The sequence below is a fragment of the Aspergillus terreus genome, genomic scaffold (genome assembly GCF_000149615.1).
Source record: "Aspergillus terreus NIH2624 scaffold_3 genomic scaffold, whole genome shotgun sequence".
NCBI classification, from domain to species: domain Eukaryota; kingdom Fungi; phylum Ascomycota; class Eurotiomycetes; order Eurotiales; family Aspergillaceae; genus Aspergillus; species Aspergillus terreus.
Genome location: NT_165926.1, coordinates 1,256,192 through 1,272,085, shown reverse-complemented (window position 1 = coordinate 1,272,085; position 15,894 = coordinate 1,256,192). Strand labels below are relative to the sequence as shown.

Genomic DNA, 15,894 nt, shown 5'->3' with positions numbered 1-15,894 from the left:
TACTCAGGCCGACGATTTGGTGGAAACCCGTCTGTTTGGCGTCGCTTGTCCAGGACCAATGACGTGTGTCTGAACCGCACATGGACCGTGGAGATTCTGGCGTTTAAATCCCTCGAGGAACCAGGCATTCTTCGGCTGGGTGACCCTCCCTCATCTCCCCGACCGGTATCGCCATATATAGCGCCGTTGGGGCTCTTCTAGAGATGATGACCCTCCTTCTTTACATCCCCATGGACTAGACGACGGCTCAATGTCTTATCGTCCCGCCGTTGCCCCGCATCTCTCCAACGCGTCTAGTACTGCGCACTCCGACAACTACACCAGCCAGTATCGCGACAGCGGGGAGGATGCGATCGACGGCGACAAGATCTACTCCCGCTTCGTGCTGAATCAGAGCGATCCCAGTCTCGATCGCAACGCCGCTTCCGACAGCCTATGGCATCGGGGTCTCGCCGCCATCTCTCCATTCGCATTCTCCGGCGACAAAGAGGCTGGTGATGCCGTCCCCTTGCTCTCTGCCACTGAATCTCAGTCAAGAACACCTCATAAACGACGCAGAAAGCTCAGACTATTTCGCTGCTTTCTGTATCCCTTTCTAGGATTTTTCCTCATGCTGTGAGTTGGCACCTGGAGAGCCCCCATCACTCAACACTCCCCTAACAATCACGACAGAGGGATCGTCCAATTCGTCGCCATTGCCTGCGGCATCATCGTCTCATTCTTCCCTGACGAATTCGAACGGGCCACCGACCGATGGCGACGACGCCCCGGCGACCTCCATGACGACATCTCGCATTGGCCCACGGACATTTCCAGGGACATCGTCCCCGTCGGCTGTCATTCGCACAATGACTACTGGCGAAAGGTGCCGCTCTTCTCGGCGCTGCAGGCCGGCTGTGTCGGCATCGAAGCAGACGTCTGGCTGTTCCACGACGATCTCTACGTGGGCCACACCACCTCCGCGCTCACGCCCAAGCGCACCCTGCGCACCATGTACATCGACCCGTTGCTGCGCATACTCGACCAGCAGAACCCCATCACCACCTTCCATCCGACCCTCGACACGCCCCGCCACGGCGTCTTCGACACCAACCCCGCCCAGACCCTCGTCCTGCTGATCGACTTCAAGACCGACGGCGTCGCCACCTGGCACCAGGTCGTCGCGCAGCTCGCCCCACTCCGCGAGCGTGGCTATCTCTCCCACTTCAACGGCTCCGCCGTCGTCGCCGGCCCCGTCACCATCGTCGGCACCGGCAACACCCCCTTCAATCTCGTCACCGCCAACGCCACCTACCGCGACATCTTCTTCGATGCGCCGCTGGAGCTCATGGCGGAGCGCGAGGCCGCTCCGCATGAGAAGAATGCGTCGGTGACGCGCTCGCGCTCCGCCGAGAACGCCGGCCAGGGCTTGTCGGGCATCCCGGCTGCCGACATCGCCCCCAGCTCCTTCAACTGGACCAATAGCTACTATGCCTCCGTCTCGTTCAAGAAGTCCATCGGGCTGCCGTGGTCGCTACGGCTGGACCACGCTCAGATCGAGAAGATCCGTGCCCAGATTCGCGGTGCCCACCGGCGCGGACTGAAGGTCCGGTATTGGGGGCTGCCTGGGTGGCCGCGCAGTCTGCGCAACCATTTGTGGAGTGTACTCGTCCGCGAAGGAGTGGATGTTCTCAACGTAGATGATCTGCAGAGTGCGACGCGGCAGGACTGGAAGCCGAAGGTTTCGGACTGGTGGAATTGAGTGGTGGGCGTGGGAAGGGGCGGCCATCGTGTAAGCACAGATGGCCGGTTTGTATATAGCAGGGCTTGTCTATGATTGGTGTACAGCTGCCGGTTTGATGGGTGTTATCGGAGTGTACGGCCGGGTGTTCTCTCGGGATAGAGATCTACTTGGTTGGTTTATATCGTTGAACTATATTGTTACAGGCAAATAGAAACTTTTGTGGGATTGATTCCTCGGTTGTTATGGACGGTAGCATTCAACATGATGTGTTTTGGGTATCATTAAGTATCATCAGGGATCCGTTTCCGGCCGGTCAGCCTGACCGACCCGAGAGCGCCTTGCATGTGAACAGAAAAGAAGTGGCGTATACACAAGTCTGTATGTGCCGACAGATGCAATATGAGACGAAATGCATGAGACGAATGCTTATAAGCAGAACAACGCTTCCTCTCCAAACTCATTAAATACTGTCCCCTCCTCACGCAAGATAGCTCCCAGCCAATCCTTGGCCGTCTCGAACTCATCCGCGCCAAACTTCACCAGGACAAAGCCGGCGCGCACGCGCGCCGCCGTGAAGGTGACCTTGGAATCGTAATTGGGGGTCGATTCCATAGCTGCAGGGCTAGATGAGGCCCAATTCCGCGACCCAATGCGCGGCTGCGACGTGAAGCGGTCCATGATGAAGTTGGCCAGACGCTCGTACACGGGGCCGTACAGGATGAGTGTGCCGACGATGCCGTGCGGCCGCGTCCGCTCGCGGATGAGTTCACTGCGGCTGATCGTCTCCTGGCCGGCCTCCAGACAGAGCTCGTCGAGCTCGTCTTCGAGGATGAGCGAGTCGCGGAGGAGGAGCTTGCGGGCGCCGGTGTTGCGGTTCACGCCCCAGACCTCGTTGCGGCCGCGCCACTGATGGAAATCCCAGTTCTCGCCGCGAGAGGTCCGCCCCTGCGCGACCCAGTCAAGGACGCAGAGACTGCTGGTGCTCCGATTCGTCGTCGTGCCCTTGGCCGGGGTGATGTCGACGGTGAAAGTTTGCAGCTGCTCGTAGCGGCTGTCTTTGTAGGGCACGGCGGGGTCGGGGAGGTAGCAGAGGGCGGCCTCGCGGCCGATGTTGACGTCGACAGATTGTCGGCTCTTGTCAGACAATGTGGGTGCTGGGGTGCCGCGTTGGCCCTTGGTGCTCGCATTGGGCTCTGTCTTGAAGATTTTGGTACTGCCTTGTGGGGTGGTGACAACCATTCGGGTCTGTGGCTCGAGGGTGATGGAGACGTCGATGTGGTCTCCGGGGAGGAGACCACCGCCGTAGGTGAGGAGGTAGAGATGGACGGGCCGAGAAGCAGGACAGGACAAGGCGGAGGATTGAGGTACATAGCCCGGGGCTCGTGTGAGAAGTTTGAGAGGGTATTTGTAGGTCAGGGTAGTCAGAGTCGGGTTGGATGGAGGGAGGAGGGAGAGGACCACGGTGCCTTGACCGGGCTTGGCGATGGAGGACTCGAAAGGAGATTTTATCGGCATGGCGGATGAAACGGATGATCTGCTGGAGGAAGTGTACTGTGTGAAGATCATGGGAAAGGGATGCTGCTGTCTCTCTATCTTCTGAATCAGTGTAGAGAGAGAAGAGAAATGCGACAGAGAAGGATAAGACGAGGTGGAGAGAGAGAAAAGCTTGGGCTGAGGGAACGAAGCGACGCTGTCCGCATGATATATCAGTCAGAATGGGCCGACGGAAAGACACAGCCTGTGTGGAATGGCGTCATGAAGAGGGTGAAGGTCTTTTTTTGGCGTCGAATCCCTTGTTTGATGCTGCCTTCTGGTTCCCCCGGGGGTAGCCAAACAACGGCAGACTTCCACTCAGCCGATACGTCTCCTGGGTCCTCCTGGCGTCCAGATCGCCGGCCGGAAGCGGGGTTTTGAAGCGCGTGAGTGTGCAGAGCCAATTTGCAGGTCTTGGCCGTCCCATACAGCGCAATGGCGGCGGTGGTGTGCAACGGACGATGGAGTCGAAGGTGGTTCTCATTACGGCATAATATTGTCTTCTCCGCAGAGGGTCCAGGGCTAGGGCTATGCGCCGCCCCCCATGACTCAGCCGCGCTAGGCCCCATTCGGCCACATGTGATCTCGTTTCCCTCCCGTAATCTTACCCCTGTCAGACCCTGTATTTTACCAAAATTACCACCATTTTCACCGCCTTCAGGCATTCAGGCACCGAACCTCCCGACACAACCCCCAGGCACCCAGGCATCAAGGCGCGTCGTCCTGCCGTCAAACCATCTCATCTCGCTCCGTCTTCTCCCCCGCCGTCCTCCTCCTCATCCCTCCTTCGAGTCCCACCGGGTCACCCTTCCCCTCGAAGCTGTCACTCACACATACTTGCGTCTTCTTGGCTCGGAATACAATTGCTTGTGCGGTTTTATTTCACCCCGTCCACTGCGGAACCGCCAAACGCGCGACGCGGGAAACAACCGCCAACTTTGACACCGCGTTGATTCCATCTGCTCGTCAACGTCAATAGAACTTTTAAATCCATTTAAGTACGCTAGACTCATTCTACCCCCTTTGAAGACGCGTGACTACGTGATTCAGCCCCCATGATTAACTTGTCGATTGTTACATAGTGTTCCATATCCGCGCCCAACATGGATACTGAGTCGCAACTGCCAGACCTTCATCCGGAGGCTACCCAAGACACCATCCCGCCTTCAACAGACCGAAGGAAGTCTGGACGCATGACCCGCAGACCCGAATTATACTCCAGCAGCTATGGCGACGCGACGGGCTCGAAGCGCAAGCGGGATCCCACCAACCCAGATAACGACGAAGACATAGACGATGACCAGGACGTGTCAGAATCCGACTCGGACGATGCGAATGATGACGAACCAGACGAGGAAGAATTGCGAGAACGGAAACGTGCCGCGCGCAAGGCTTCTCGGAGAACATCTGGGTCCAAGTCGAAACCCAAGCCTCGCAGTGCAAAGAAACCGAAGGTCGCTGCCAATGGAATTGGTAGTCAGCTAGCCTTTCGCCCCGCTGTCAATGGAAAGAAGTCGTCTAGAAAGCACAAAGTACGCCCCAGCTTGGCGGCTGGTGAAACGGGTCTCTATGGTAAGGCCTGCCTCTCATTCTCCGTCCATTTTGCAGTGTTGGCTAATTATACGCCTGCACCTCCAGCTGAGGTCTTTGGAAAGGGCCGCAATACCGAAACGACTGCAGCCGACTGGCTCACCCAGTACCAGAATAACCAGGTGGCTGCGATGAAAGCGATGGTCAACTTCGTCCTCCGATGTGCCGGAACATATGTCGAAGTGAACGATGATGCTATCAACGACCCAGACCACGCACCGGAGACGGTCGCGGACATCCAGGAACAATACAAGGAAGAAGGAATCTCCGAAGACTACCCTCTCGTCTCCAAGGCCCGGAAGTTCAGGGCGTTCAAGCCGGTTTTGGAAGATTTCTACCGCGCTCTCATCCAAACTCTCCACCATTCGTCGATCCTTTATGACGACCCAGCACTTTATGAAAATCTTCAAATCTGGCTCTCTGCATTGTCCTCTTGCCACTGTCGGCCTTTCCGGCATACTTCAACCGTGGCTGCCGTCGCGATCATGAACACCTTTTGCGACATTGCTCAGCAGTTGATGACCTCGCTTTCTACTTCCCGCAAGCAGCTCGAGAATGAAAAGAAAAAGAAGTCTGTCAACAAAGGTAGAGCGGCCGCTATCGAAGATGCAATTAAAGAAGGCGAGAAGAAGTTGGACATAGTGGATGAATACATCAAGGATGGTGTGAACATTGTGTTTGTCCACCGTTACCGTGACATCGATCCCATCATCCGCGCGGTGTGTCTCGCTGGACTGGGACAATGGATCCGCTCCTACAGGGAGTTCTTCATGGAGGGGCAGTTTCTGCGATACTTTGGATGGATTCTGTCGGACCCCTCTGTCCATGCAAGATCCGTTGTGCTAAATGAACTGAACAGCCTCTATGCCGACAAAGGTAATGTTGGGAGCCTGCACCCGTTTACTAGCCGCTTCCGCGAGAGAGTCGTTGAGGTGGCCGCTTTCGATACCGACGTCGGCGTGCGTGCCTCTGCCATTCAGTTAGCTGGTTACATGCGCAACGGTGAGCTGCTTGAGCCGGCTGATATCGATACGATTGGAAGACTCGTATTCGATGCAGAGCCTCGCATCCGCAAGGCGGCGGGTGGATTCTTTGCCTCCAACGTCGAGGATGTTTATGAATCGACAATTAAAGAAGTCCGTGATGAAGCTAATGACTTGTTTGGCGACGAGGATGAAGACGATTTCGAATCCCCCAAGCGCTCTTGGATCAAGTTCAAATGCCTTGCCGACATCCTTAGTGCCTACGACGAATCGGCCGAGGAACCTGAAGCTGACAGAGAGATTACTGCCCCAAGGGATGCTCTTTCAGGCACATCCGTGGATTCACGATTCATGCTGGCAACTGAAGCGATCTACCCACACCTCAAGGACCTTGCCCAATGGCAGACTTTGGCTGGATATCTTCTATACGACCATTCCCAGATTTCAGACGATCCCAGTGAGGATGATGCTGTTGGAACGGTCCGAAAACTATACAAGCTACAAGAAGGACAGGAAGCAATCCTCTTGGAAGTCTTGTGTTCGGCTGTCAAACTCCGCGTTCTTGAAATTGCTAAGTCCAACACTGACAGAAGAGGCCGAAAGGTCAAGGCCTTGGCTGACAAAATACCTGAACTTCAAGAGGAGATCGCACACAACCTCGCGCAAATCATACCGCAGTTGCTGAATAAGTTCGGCTCTGTACCAGAAGCCGCATCTACTGTTTTGCGCCTGGAACATCTGGTCGATCTTGAGAAGATTCAGGATATCCAGAAGGACGCCACCGCCTACATCTCATTGTTGAACGACATCAACAAGCAATTCCTCACTCACTCTGACCAGGATGTGCTCGCTGAGGCTAGCGTGGCTTTCTTGCACGCAAGAAGCTCCGATGACATGCGCGAAGCCTTGGACAGTAAAGTTCAGGAACTGTGGGAAAATATGGCGGAGACCCTCAATACCTTGTACCAGAAGAAGGAAGTCACTGAGGGCACATCGATATCCGCGCCGACTCTGAACAATCTCACCAACACCGTGATGCGAATCTTCAACCTCGCCAGTGTGACGGACTGCGTGCAGGCCCTAGAATCCATCCCTGCGCGGTCGAAAGGCAAGAAGAAAAATAGCTCAGAAGCACCTTTCGACATTCTCATGCACCTGGCCAAGCGTGGTCTGCGGGAAGATGAGGACGATGAGGAGATAGCCAACGCAGAAACGGAGCTGGTGACGTGCAGCATACGTACACTATTGCTCTACTTCATGTGGAAAGTCCAGTCTTTGACCGCTTCCCTGAATTCGGGCAACGCAAATTTGAACACTGCGTATTTCGAGACTTTGACCCAGAATCGCGAGACGTTTGTGACGACTCTGGTTGCTATCATGAAGCAACGTTCTGGCTTAGATGATATCCGTTTTGCGGCAACCACCAACCTCCTGGACCTCCAAACGTTATTTGGTACTCTCCGCCATGCAGGACAGATGGCAGCTAACGACGAGGATGTGCTTCTCCAAAAACAAAGCCTGATTCATGAAATCACTGGTGACCTTCAGTCCCTCATTACCAAGATTCACGGCATCGCGGAGCGCGCCTATATTAAGAAAATCCGTATTCCGATTGAGCCTGACGCTGAGGACGAGCCGCTGTCTGATTCCGATGTGGAGAAAGAGCCTGGTGATGACGAGGACGAATCCGATGCTGAAGATGAGGCCAAGATCAACGAGCGTCTGCGGTCTGGCATAGTGGCCGAACAACGACTTTGTGAACTGACTGGTAAAATCGTTCTGGCAATTATTGGCCGCATTATCGACGCATCCGGGCCCCATCGTGGTCAGTTGAAGAAAAAGCTATCTAAGCATAAGGATCACCTGGGCAGCAACTATCGCGAAGTCGTCGCCTTCCTGGCTGAGCCTAAACCAAAGAGCGCACGTTCCAGCAAACCCAAGAGCAAGCAATCTGCCGCAAAGGACAAAAGCGCCTCCAGCAAGCGGCCAGAGAACTCCAAGTCTGCGGAGAGGGTGGACGACGTGGACGACGAAGACGAACCTGAACAACGTCCTCATATCGAGGAAGATGATGAGGAAGATCTGCGCGCTCGAGGCCTTCTCGAGAACGATGACATTGATCGAGAGAATGAAGATGAGTTTGACAACCTCGTACCACCGGTTTCAGACGAGGACGAAGTTATGGGGGATTGATTGATTAATCTTCTCAGTATTTTCTGTTCTATTCTCTTTTCCTCTTATGTGGGTCTGACAACGGAATGCGGTTCTCTGGGATGTAGCTCGATATCACTGTGTTTTCTTGTCTATTTCTATCTGACCTTGACACTTTGCGAATGCTTCTCATTTGAAAGCACCTAGTTCGTTCCTGATATTTCTTCCATATCAGTGGGCGACATTACTTCCCCAGCTCGGTGTCTTGCGCTTTTGTGTGTGCTGGCGTAACCTTTGGAGTATTCTGATCCAATGCGAAGTTCTTCCAATGTACTCTATTTTGGCTGTATATACCGATATCTGATTTGTCAATCTCCTTCTAAACGACGATATTGGCCAGCAGGAATAGGGTCTGAGGAACCCCAAGCTAATATAGAAGAAGCGTTGCCGTGGATTGACCGAACATCGAGGCGAGAAACAACAAGGTAGACGTGCAGCATTCCGGGGTCATCAAAACTAGGGAGATCCATCGTACTTCCAACACACATGAAACTACGTCATCTAATGGAAATGCCGGAGGGAGCTGAACATTCAAAACGGACAATAGTGCATATGGAATTTGTAGTCTTTTGGACAGGATTGACGTTGGACCAGACCGGAGTTCACACGAAAGACCACCCGCACCAGCAGCCTTGTCCAAGGGGCCACGAAGAATAAACAGCAGAAACGAGGAAAGAAGTCGCACAAAAGATAAAGCCGAATCAACAAACAATTGCGCCTGTGTATGGGGATGCTACGACGGGAATCAAAAGGACATGGAGGGATACATGATGGTGAATCTTGTTTATCGTGACTGTCCAAATCGGGGCGAATTCATGGCAAAGGGTGAATTTTGGGGGAGGGGAGGGGGAGGGTACTGGAAAAAGGGATATAGCGTGAAAAGAATAATGGGTAGACAAACGTGTCTTGCTCGAAATCAGAATCGCAGGTCAAGAAGGGGAAAGCGGGGGTCAGATAACAAGAGAAAACGGAGGAAGAGAAATAGAGTCTGCGGTTTTCCCTTCTCGCTTCGGACACGTCAAGGACTGATAGTCGAGGGTTGGAGATAGGTCGGATATCAGAGCTTCATGAACGGTAAGGCGAACGGATTTTGGTCAATACGGAAGCTGATAAGGCTTGTCGTAGGGTCTAAAGGAAGCAGAATCAAAACAAGATATCCCATATCTCATTTGGCTCAAATTAATTGCATTTAATAACCCGCTTTTACATGTCCATAGAGTCGTTTCCGTTGGCGAAGTTGAATCCGCCGGGTTGCTGCTGGGCGGTGCCGAGAGTGAACCCGGTCTGCGTTTGTTGAGGAGCAAGCTCGTCAATGTCACCGCCAGCCTCGTCTTCGTCCGAGAAGTACTTCTCGATGATGTTGTAGGCCTTCATGTAGATCTCCTCGTTGGCGTTGTTCTGGCAGTCATGGATCTTCTCCATACCACCGGCCTCTTCGATGAACAAGGCATAGCGGTTGACGCGAGAATCGCCGCTCTGAGCAGCCTCCTTGTCCATCTCGCCAACCTTAAGGATGTTCTCAAGACCATCCAGCGCAACCTGGATGATCTTGTTGTCAGGGCAAGCGAGGAGGTCGCAAAGAGGCTTAATGCATCCTTGAGAAACGAGGTAGCGGATCTGATCGGGCTTCTGGAGACCACCAGAGGTGGCGTTGGATATGGCCCAGCAAGCTTCCTTGCGGGTCTTGAAGTCGCCATTGGCGAGCAGGTTGATCAATGGGGGAATGATACCGGCATCGACAACAGACTGGATCTGGCTGGAGTTACCAGCAGTGATGTTGGAGATGGTCCAGCAGGCCTCCTTGCGGATTCCATCCTTCGTGGAGCTCAGAAGGGACAGAAGGGCAGGAAGGGCACCACAGTTGATGATGACCTGAGTCTGGACATCATCACCGGTAACGATATTACCCACAGACCGCAGAGCGGGGGTCTGGACGGAAGTAGAAGCGTGCATAAGAAGTTCGACCAAACGGCGAGGGATGCCGGCCTCGATAACAGCCTGGATCTTGTCGTTGGCACCGTCGGAGAGGTAGGAGATGGCCCAGCAAGCGTCAATCAGGACCTCATCGTCAAGCATGTAGATGAGCTTAGCGAGGACAGGGAGAGCAGGGGCAATCTACACGAGGGCGTTAGATAAATACAGCGAGATTGATATGGGACTGGGACAACATACAGTGTTCCAATCAGGCTGAGGGGTCTTGCCACGGCAGAAGTTGCTCAGAGTCCACGTGGCGTTGCGGAGCATGCTCAGCTTCCGGCCATCATTGATCAGGTTCAGCAGAGGACGCAGGGCGCCAGCGTTGAGGACAAAGTCACGGCACTGAGGGCTGTCACCAGCAATGTTACCAAGAGCCCAGACGGCCTGTTCCCGGACGTCAGGCTCAGGGCTGCTCAGAAGCTCAACGAAGATGGGGACGGCGCCAGCCTCGATGACAACCTGGGTCTGCTGGGCAGAGCCGGAGGCGATGTTGGTCAAAGCCCAGGCGGCTTCGAACTGGACCAGGGTGTGGGGAGAGCGGAGGAACTCGACAAAGCGGCTCACAACTCCAGTCTCAATGACACGCTCGATGGGAGGATTCCGCTCCTTGGAAAGGAGCTTCCGGAACTTCGTTGTGGCTTGGATCTGGGACTCAATCTGATCGGAGAAGACGCCCTTGACCATCTCGGGCAGTTCGACATTGAGCTGAAACCATATTGTTAGTCTTTATTTCACCATCGATCAGAGATTCAATGAATAACAAAAAGTTTTCGATCGTGCTGGGGGTGAATGTGCTTCAAAGTGTGCAATATGAAACTATCCCGTAGCAACGGGAGATAGGGCGGTGAAAAGCTCGCCATAGCTGAGCCTATGATGGAAAAGCAAAATAAAGAGAGTGTGGGGGGAGAGGGACCGAAAAACAACAACAAAACAATGACAGGAGACAAGCATCAAATACATACCTCGCTTTCAATGGCGCTGGCCTCGTCATCACTCTCGGTGGCACCCATGCCACCGCCGACGCCAATACCACCATCCCGGGTCTGAATACCTCTCCTCTTGGCCAAGTTTTCATCTCTTTTTTGCTTCCGAATCTCGACTTGCTGTTCCTCACGACGACGACGGAGTTCGTCCGGCCGGAACTGGTTCCTGGCCTTGTATTGAGTGCGACGATGCTCGGGGATGTAGCGTTCCGCCATGGTTGCTTAGGGCACTGAGGGGTGAAAACAAAGCGGACGACGACGGATGAGGGAGAGCAGAAGGGGTGAGAGGGAGGAGGTTAAACGGAGCACGGGGGAGAGGAGTGGAGAATACAGGCAAGAGTATTCGAGAGAGATGGATGCCCGGTGGGAAAGAATATGAAGGGCAAACGAACAGCCTCAGAGGGGAGCGGGAGGAAAAGAGAGACGGGGAGGGAGGAGGGGAAAAAAGTGGTGATACGCCGGAGGTGGGAGGTCGCAAGTCACGGGATTGGCTGCTGGTTGCGGCCGCTCTCCACAAGCGCCACACCCGCCTAAGCGAACTTAACCGCCGACGCGTTGTATGCATCGCTTTTGTTGATGTTGTCGTGAAGACAGTCTCAGCGATGGATTTTCTCCTTTTCTAGTCTGCACAGGCGAACCATGGTGCCGGCCCCTGCCTCTTCCACGCGACTCCTCGACATCCCCACAGCCCTCACGTCATCCGGGTCGGTCAGCGTCGTCGGAGTGGTCGTTGACGTGTTTGGCGGCGTGTGGAAGTCTAAAGGCTCCTCCAGTTGCATTACATTCACCATTAAGGATTCTGACCTGAACAACGGGCACACCTGGGACGGGTTGAAGATCAAGTACTTTAAAGATGACGAGAGCCAACTGCCTCCCGTCCAGAACGGAGACGTAATACTACTCAGAGGCATCTGGGTTCGTTAATCACAGCAATTCGTTGCATCCAGACTACAGACTAACCCACTTCGCAGCTGAGACAATTCAATGGGAAACCACTGGGCGTAGTGGCTCAAGATCGAAATGCCCCCTGGGCAATCTTCCGTCATCATGCGGACCCTACAGCTACCGCGACTCCCCTCTGTGGGCCGGTCCCCTTTGAATTGACTCATCCCGAGACAAGACGTTGCCGGGCCCTGCTTGAACAAATGGCTGGGACGAAGAAGTTCCGCGATGAGACGACTCCAACGGTGGTGCCTTCCGCATCCTACAACGCGCTGGAATCAACCTCCATATCAACCCCCAAGTCACGACCGCGCGGGCAACGGGAATTCTCTCTCATCAAAGATCTTCGACGACCAGGCACTTTCGTGGATCTTGTATGCGAGATAATCAAGGTTGACACTCGTGACAGCTACAAGACTCTGGCGTATGTCACTGATTACACCTCCAACCGAAAGTTGCGAGCTTATGCTTCAGAAGATGACGTCGGTCTTGAAGGAGACCAATATAATTATCAGAGCTGGAAGACAACATGGCCGGGCCCCTCCGGCCAAATGACCCTTCCCGTGCTTCTCTGGGAGCCTCATGCAAGCTATGCCCGGGATCTGCTTAAAGGGGAGTTTGTTCAGCTCACCAATGTTCGCATCAAGGAGTATGACTCGAAGTTTGAGGGCGTCATTCACACAGACAATGACAATATCCACATAGAGCTGGTCGATGCTGCGAGCAATGACCGGGCCAAGGAACTGCTGCGGCGCAAGGAAATGTACTGGAAGCAGAATCCGAAACGAAAGGCAGTGGAAGAAGCCCGATCAGCCTCCAGAGCCAAAAAATCTAAAAACAAACCACGAAAGCCCGCGGAAGAGAGGAGGGAACAAGGCCAACACCCACTCGTTCTTAAGAAGCAGCCATCTGTTAACCAGAATGGTATGACAACCTCTACAAATGAACGGATCTATGGAGCTGATTTGTCCACAACGGCAGTCAAAGCAAGTTTTTTCACACCCTGCCGCACGATTGAAGATATCTTACACAATGAATCGCATAACAATATTTCCCCAGACGGTATCAGTTACCGCCTACCGTTCCAAAATCTCAGCTACCGATCCACCGTCCGCGTCGTTGACTTCTTTCCTCCTAAATTAGAGGATTTTGCGGTCCCGGAGGATTCCAGTAATGACCGTCGCTGGTCGAACGAACGTCCTATTCGATGGGAATGGCGCTTCTGTCTCCTCGTTGAGAGTGCCACTTCACCTCCCACCGGACAGCCGAGAGAGCGAATGAAACTATATGTTGATAACAATTCAGCGCAGTGTCTCCTAAGCCTTGATGCGTGCGAGTAAGTGCTAGCGTGCTGTGTTCCAGAAGTTACCGATTCTGACTTGAGTGTGTAACTTCAGCCTGCGGAGTAACAACGGCGCGTTGAAGGACCTTCGGGAGAAGCTATTCATTCTCTGGGGCGACTTAGAAGAGAAGAAGACGCAAGCTGCTGAAAAGTGCGAGCAAGACCACCAACGTAAAATCGGCCCCGTGTCTTCCCTCGCGTTTGATTGCTGCATCCAAGAGTATGGCGTTGTATGTGGCCACCGCGCAAGCGTGAACGATACCGACGAAGACGAAGCCGAGTGCACTCAAGATGACTGCTTCGGGTGGGAGCAGCGATACGCCATGTTTCAAACGACCATTCATTCTTGATTATTATACCCTGGAATATATTTTGATGTACTACTTTCCTGGATGCATTGCGGTATAGCAAGGCCGATGCTCTTCAATGTTTATACTTAAAGCATTCTACTAATGAAGCATTTGAATAAAATTACAGATAGGAAATAGAACAAGATCGGCGAACCCTAAAGACCCCTAAAACCACAAACATGATCAAAGGCCAGCATCGAAAGGTCATCCTACCTACTTTGCTGACATATGGCAGTATTGATACAGACTCCAAAACCGGAATGCTTATTGACAACAACGACGCGGAAAGCTTAGAATGGAGCAGAAAAAGATATTGTGCCGCAAATGAATGTACCGGGCGTGAAAGATTCAAAAGTCATAAACTAGGTAGATGGAGCAACGATGCAAATGTCATCCCTAAAATTTAATCATTTAATAGGACCGCCGACGCCAGATGGAGCGACATTTCGGACGAAGAAAGCAGGATCCGACGCGGTGAGTATATTGAAAGGCTAGACCTTTGTCACCTTAACAATATTTGTGTCGATACCATGTGCAGAGACATCGAAACGACAATTGTCGCCCCAAAAGCAGTCTTTTTTACCGGGCTCGCTCTGCGGACAGCGATGTCCATACATACATTCAGGATCATCGCAGTCTAAGCCGTACCGACACGGAGTCATGCGGGCAATAGCGGTCAGCACCAAGTGCTCAGACTTGGTCAGTTTGCGCGAATGATCATGGTGACAGTTGTCGTTGGGACATTCGCCTTGGAGGAAGTAGAAATTGCAGAGCTTCAACTTCTTGAGGCGGGTGATCTCGTCTCGGGGAATGGCCTTAAAATCCAGTCGATCTACGCGCTGGCCGTATCTGTTGCGTTCCACGATCTTAGGGAGGCTGTGGAGCCGATGATTTCGATCGCACCACCTGGAATTCGCCCAAGCTTGGGGGTACGGGCGGGCTCGGTCGATACGTGGGCGCTGTTTACCGTTCGATGTACTGGTCGAGGTACGTGTCATGGGGACGGCGGCCGGCTGGCTCGGCGACGGAGTGAGGTGGGAACGAGGTTTGCTTGCGACAGCCGCTTTCCAGGGTGCCCAAACGGTGATTTTGGAATCCCGGAAGAGATCGGAGAACTTGGTGATTCTGTAAGAGGGTTTGATGGCCTCCAGCTCTGATCCAAACGGCAGTCCCTCAATCAAAGACACGCGTCCTATGAGGTCTCTATCGATTAATGTTTCATTCAGAATCTGGGCGTATGCGTTGTCCTGCGAGCATCCCAGGAAAATCTGGTGGCAGTGACAGTTGTATAGGTTAAGTTTAAAGGCCTCTGCAAGACGTGAGCCGTGTGGTCAGCAACATCATCGTTAGAATGGAGAGCAAGAAGCACATACCCGCAATCTTATCATGCGCACTCTCCTTGTCAACTCCAATGTCCACCAGGTCAAACTGGGGGAAGCTCCCGTTGAAACCGCGGGCAAATTCCTCGATCAAGGACGGTTCTGTGGTAATCCCACCGCGGACACAGAGCTCACCCAAATTCTTCAGGTTGACGTACATCTTGGTTATTATCTTGGGGGAGTTGATGCCGGGGAAGCTGCCGGTGACATATTCCTGCAGTGCAGCATGCAGCTTTGCGGCGGCATTCCGACCTCCTTGCGCTCCCATTTGCAGATATTCGTCCTTGAACATGATACCGCCACCATCGAGAAGAACAACTATGAAGGGTTCACGATCCTGTAAGCGCGCGACAACAGCATTAGTCCAGTCTGCCGCGCAACAAGGGGGAGTCCTTAACGAGCTCACCATAATTGATTTGATTCTGGAGATCTGATCCATCAGCTCCATCTCATGGAGTTGAATATCACGATTAAACCGGGTTTCCCGTTCACGGTCTAATTTCTCGCGTTTGTATGCATCTTCAAGCTCGGTCACTCGTTCGAGGAGGTCCTGGACGATGAGGAAATCGACATGGTCAACGGATTGCTTTCGCGACATTCGGACGGAAATTAGCAGGAGTGGAAGCCTACCTCGATCAATGTGTTTTTCGCCTGTTCTATGGAGGTCAATTGCTTATAGCGTTCGTAGTACGCCGATGCAGTCATGGTGTTAGGATGGGGGTGTAGTGGGCGCTTAGAGGTGTGATGGGGATGCGATTTTGCGGAGAGAGGTCCGGAGATAGTCTTCAGACCGGAGGCGAGGTAGGTATTATTAGAAACGATGATGGAGGGAGATGGGACGTTTTATAGCGAGAGGTAGAGGAAAAAGAGAGAGGAAAGTG

The 15,894-nt window shown here is 53.3% G+C and overlaps 6 protein-coding genes across 6 annotated transcripts; 3 read left to right on the top strand and 3 right to left on the bottom strand.

Moving 5' to 3' along the window:
- Positions 1 to 250: 250 nt before the first annotated feature.
- ATEG_02338 (uncharacterized protein) lies at positions 251 to 1,741 on the top strand (the record flags this gene model as incomplete). Its single annotated transcript, XM_001211516.1, has 2 exons — positions 251 to 615; positions 673 to 1,741. 2 exons carry the CDS (start codon positions 251 to 253, stop codon positions 1,739 to 1,741), a joined length of 1,434 nt encoding a protein of 477 aa, XP_001211516.1.
- Positions 1,742 to 2,243: 502 nt separating this feature from the next.
- On the bottom strand, positions 2,244 to 3,238 carry ATEG_02337 (urease accessory protein UreD; the record flags this gene model as incomplete). The annotated part of the gene is made up of 2 exons (XM_001211515.1): positions 2,244 to 2,337; positions 2,427 to 3,238. The coding sequence occupies 2 exons, from the start codon at positions 3,236 to 3,238 to the stop codon at positions 2,244 to 2,246; spliced, it is 906 nt and encodes a 301-aa protein (XP_001211515.1).
- A 1,121-nt stretch (positions 3,239 to 4,359) lies between these two features.
- Positions 4,360 to 8,022, top strand: ATEG_02336 (cohesin subunit IRR1; the record flags this gene model as incomplete). Its single annotated transcript, XM_001211514.1, has 2 exons — positions 4,360 to 4,828; positions 4,895 to 8,022. 2 exons carry the CDS (start codon positions 4,360 to 4,362, stop codon positions 8,020 to 8,022), a joined length of 3,597 nt encoding a protein of 1,198 aa, XP_001211514.1.
- Positions 8,023 to 9,243: 1,221 nt separating this feature from the next.
- On the bottom strand, positions 9,244 to 11,216 carry ATEG_02335 (karyopherin alpha; the record flags this gene model as incomplete). Its single annotated transcript, XM_001211513.1, has 3 exons — positions 9,244 to 10,155; positions 10,213 to 10,722; positions 10,980 to 11,216. The coding sequence occupies 3 exons, from the start codon at positions 11,214 to 11,216 to the stop codon at positions 9,244 to 9,246; spliced, it is 1,659 nt and encodes a 552-aa protein (XP_001211513.1).
- Positions 11,217 to 11,639: 423 nt separating this feature from the next.
- On the top strand, positions 11,640 to 13,282 carry ATEG_02334 (telomere-binding alpha subunit central domain protein; the record flags this gene model as incomplete). Its single annotated transcript, XM_001211512.1, has 2 exons — positions 11,640 to 11,891; positions 11,972 to 13,282. 2 exons carry the CDS (start codon positions 11,640 to 11,642, stop codon positions 13,280 to 13,282), a joined length of 1,563 nt encoding a protein of 520 aa, XP_001211512.1.
- Positions 13,283 to 14,125: 843 nt separating this feature from the next.
- ATEG_02333 (CCCH zinc finger protein) lies at positions 14,126 to 15,611 on the bottom strand (the record flags this gene model as incomplete). Its single annotated transcript, XM_001211511.1, has 3 exons — positions 14,126 to 14,943; positions 15,008 to 15,350; positions 15,420 to 15,611. The coding sequence occupies 3 exons, from the start codon at positions 15,609 to 15,611 to the stop codon at positions 14,126 to 14,128; spliced, it is 1,353 nt and encodes a 450-aa protein (XP_001211511.1).
- Between the last annotated feature and the right edge of the window lie 283 nt (positions 15,612 to 15,894).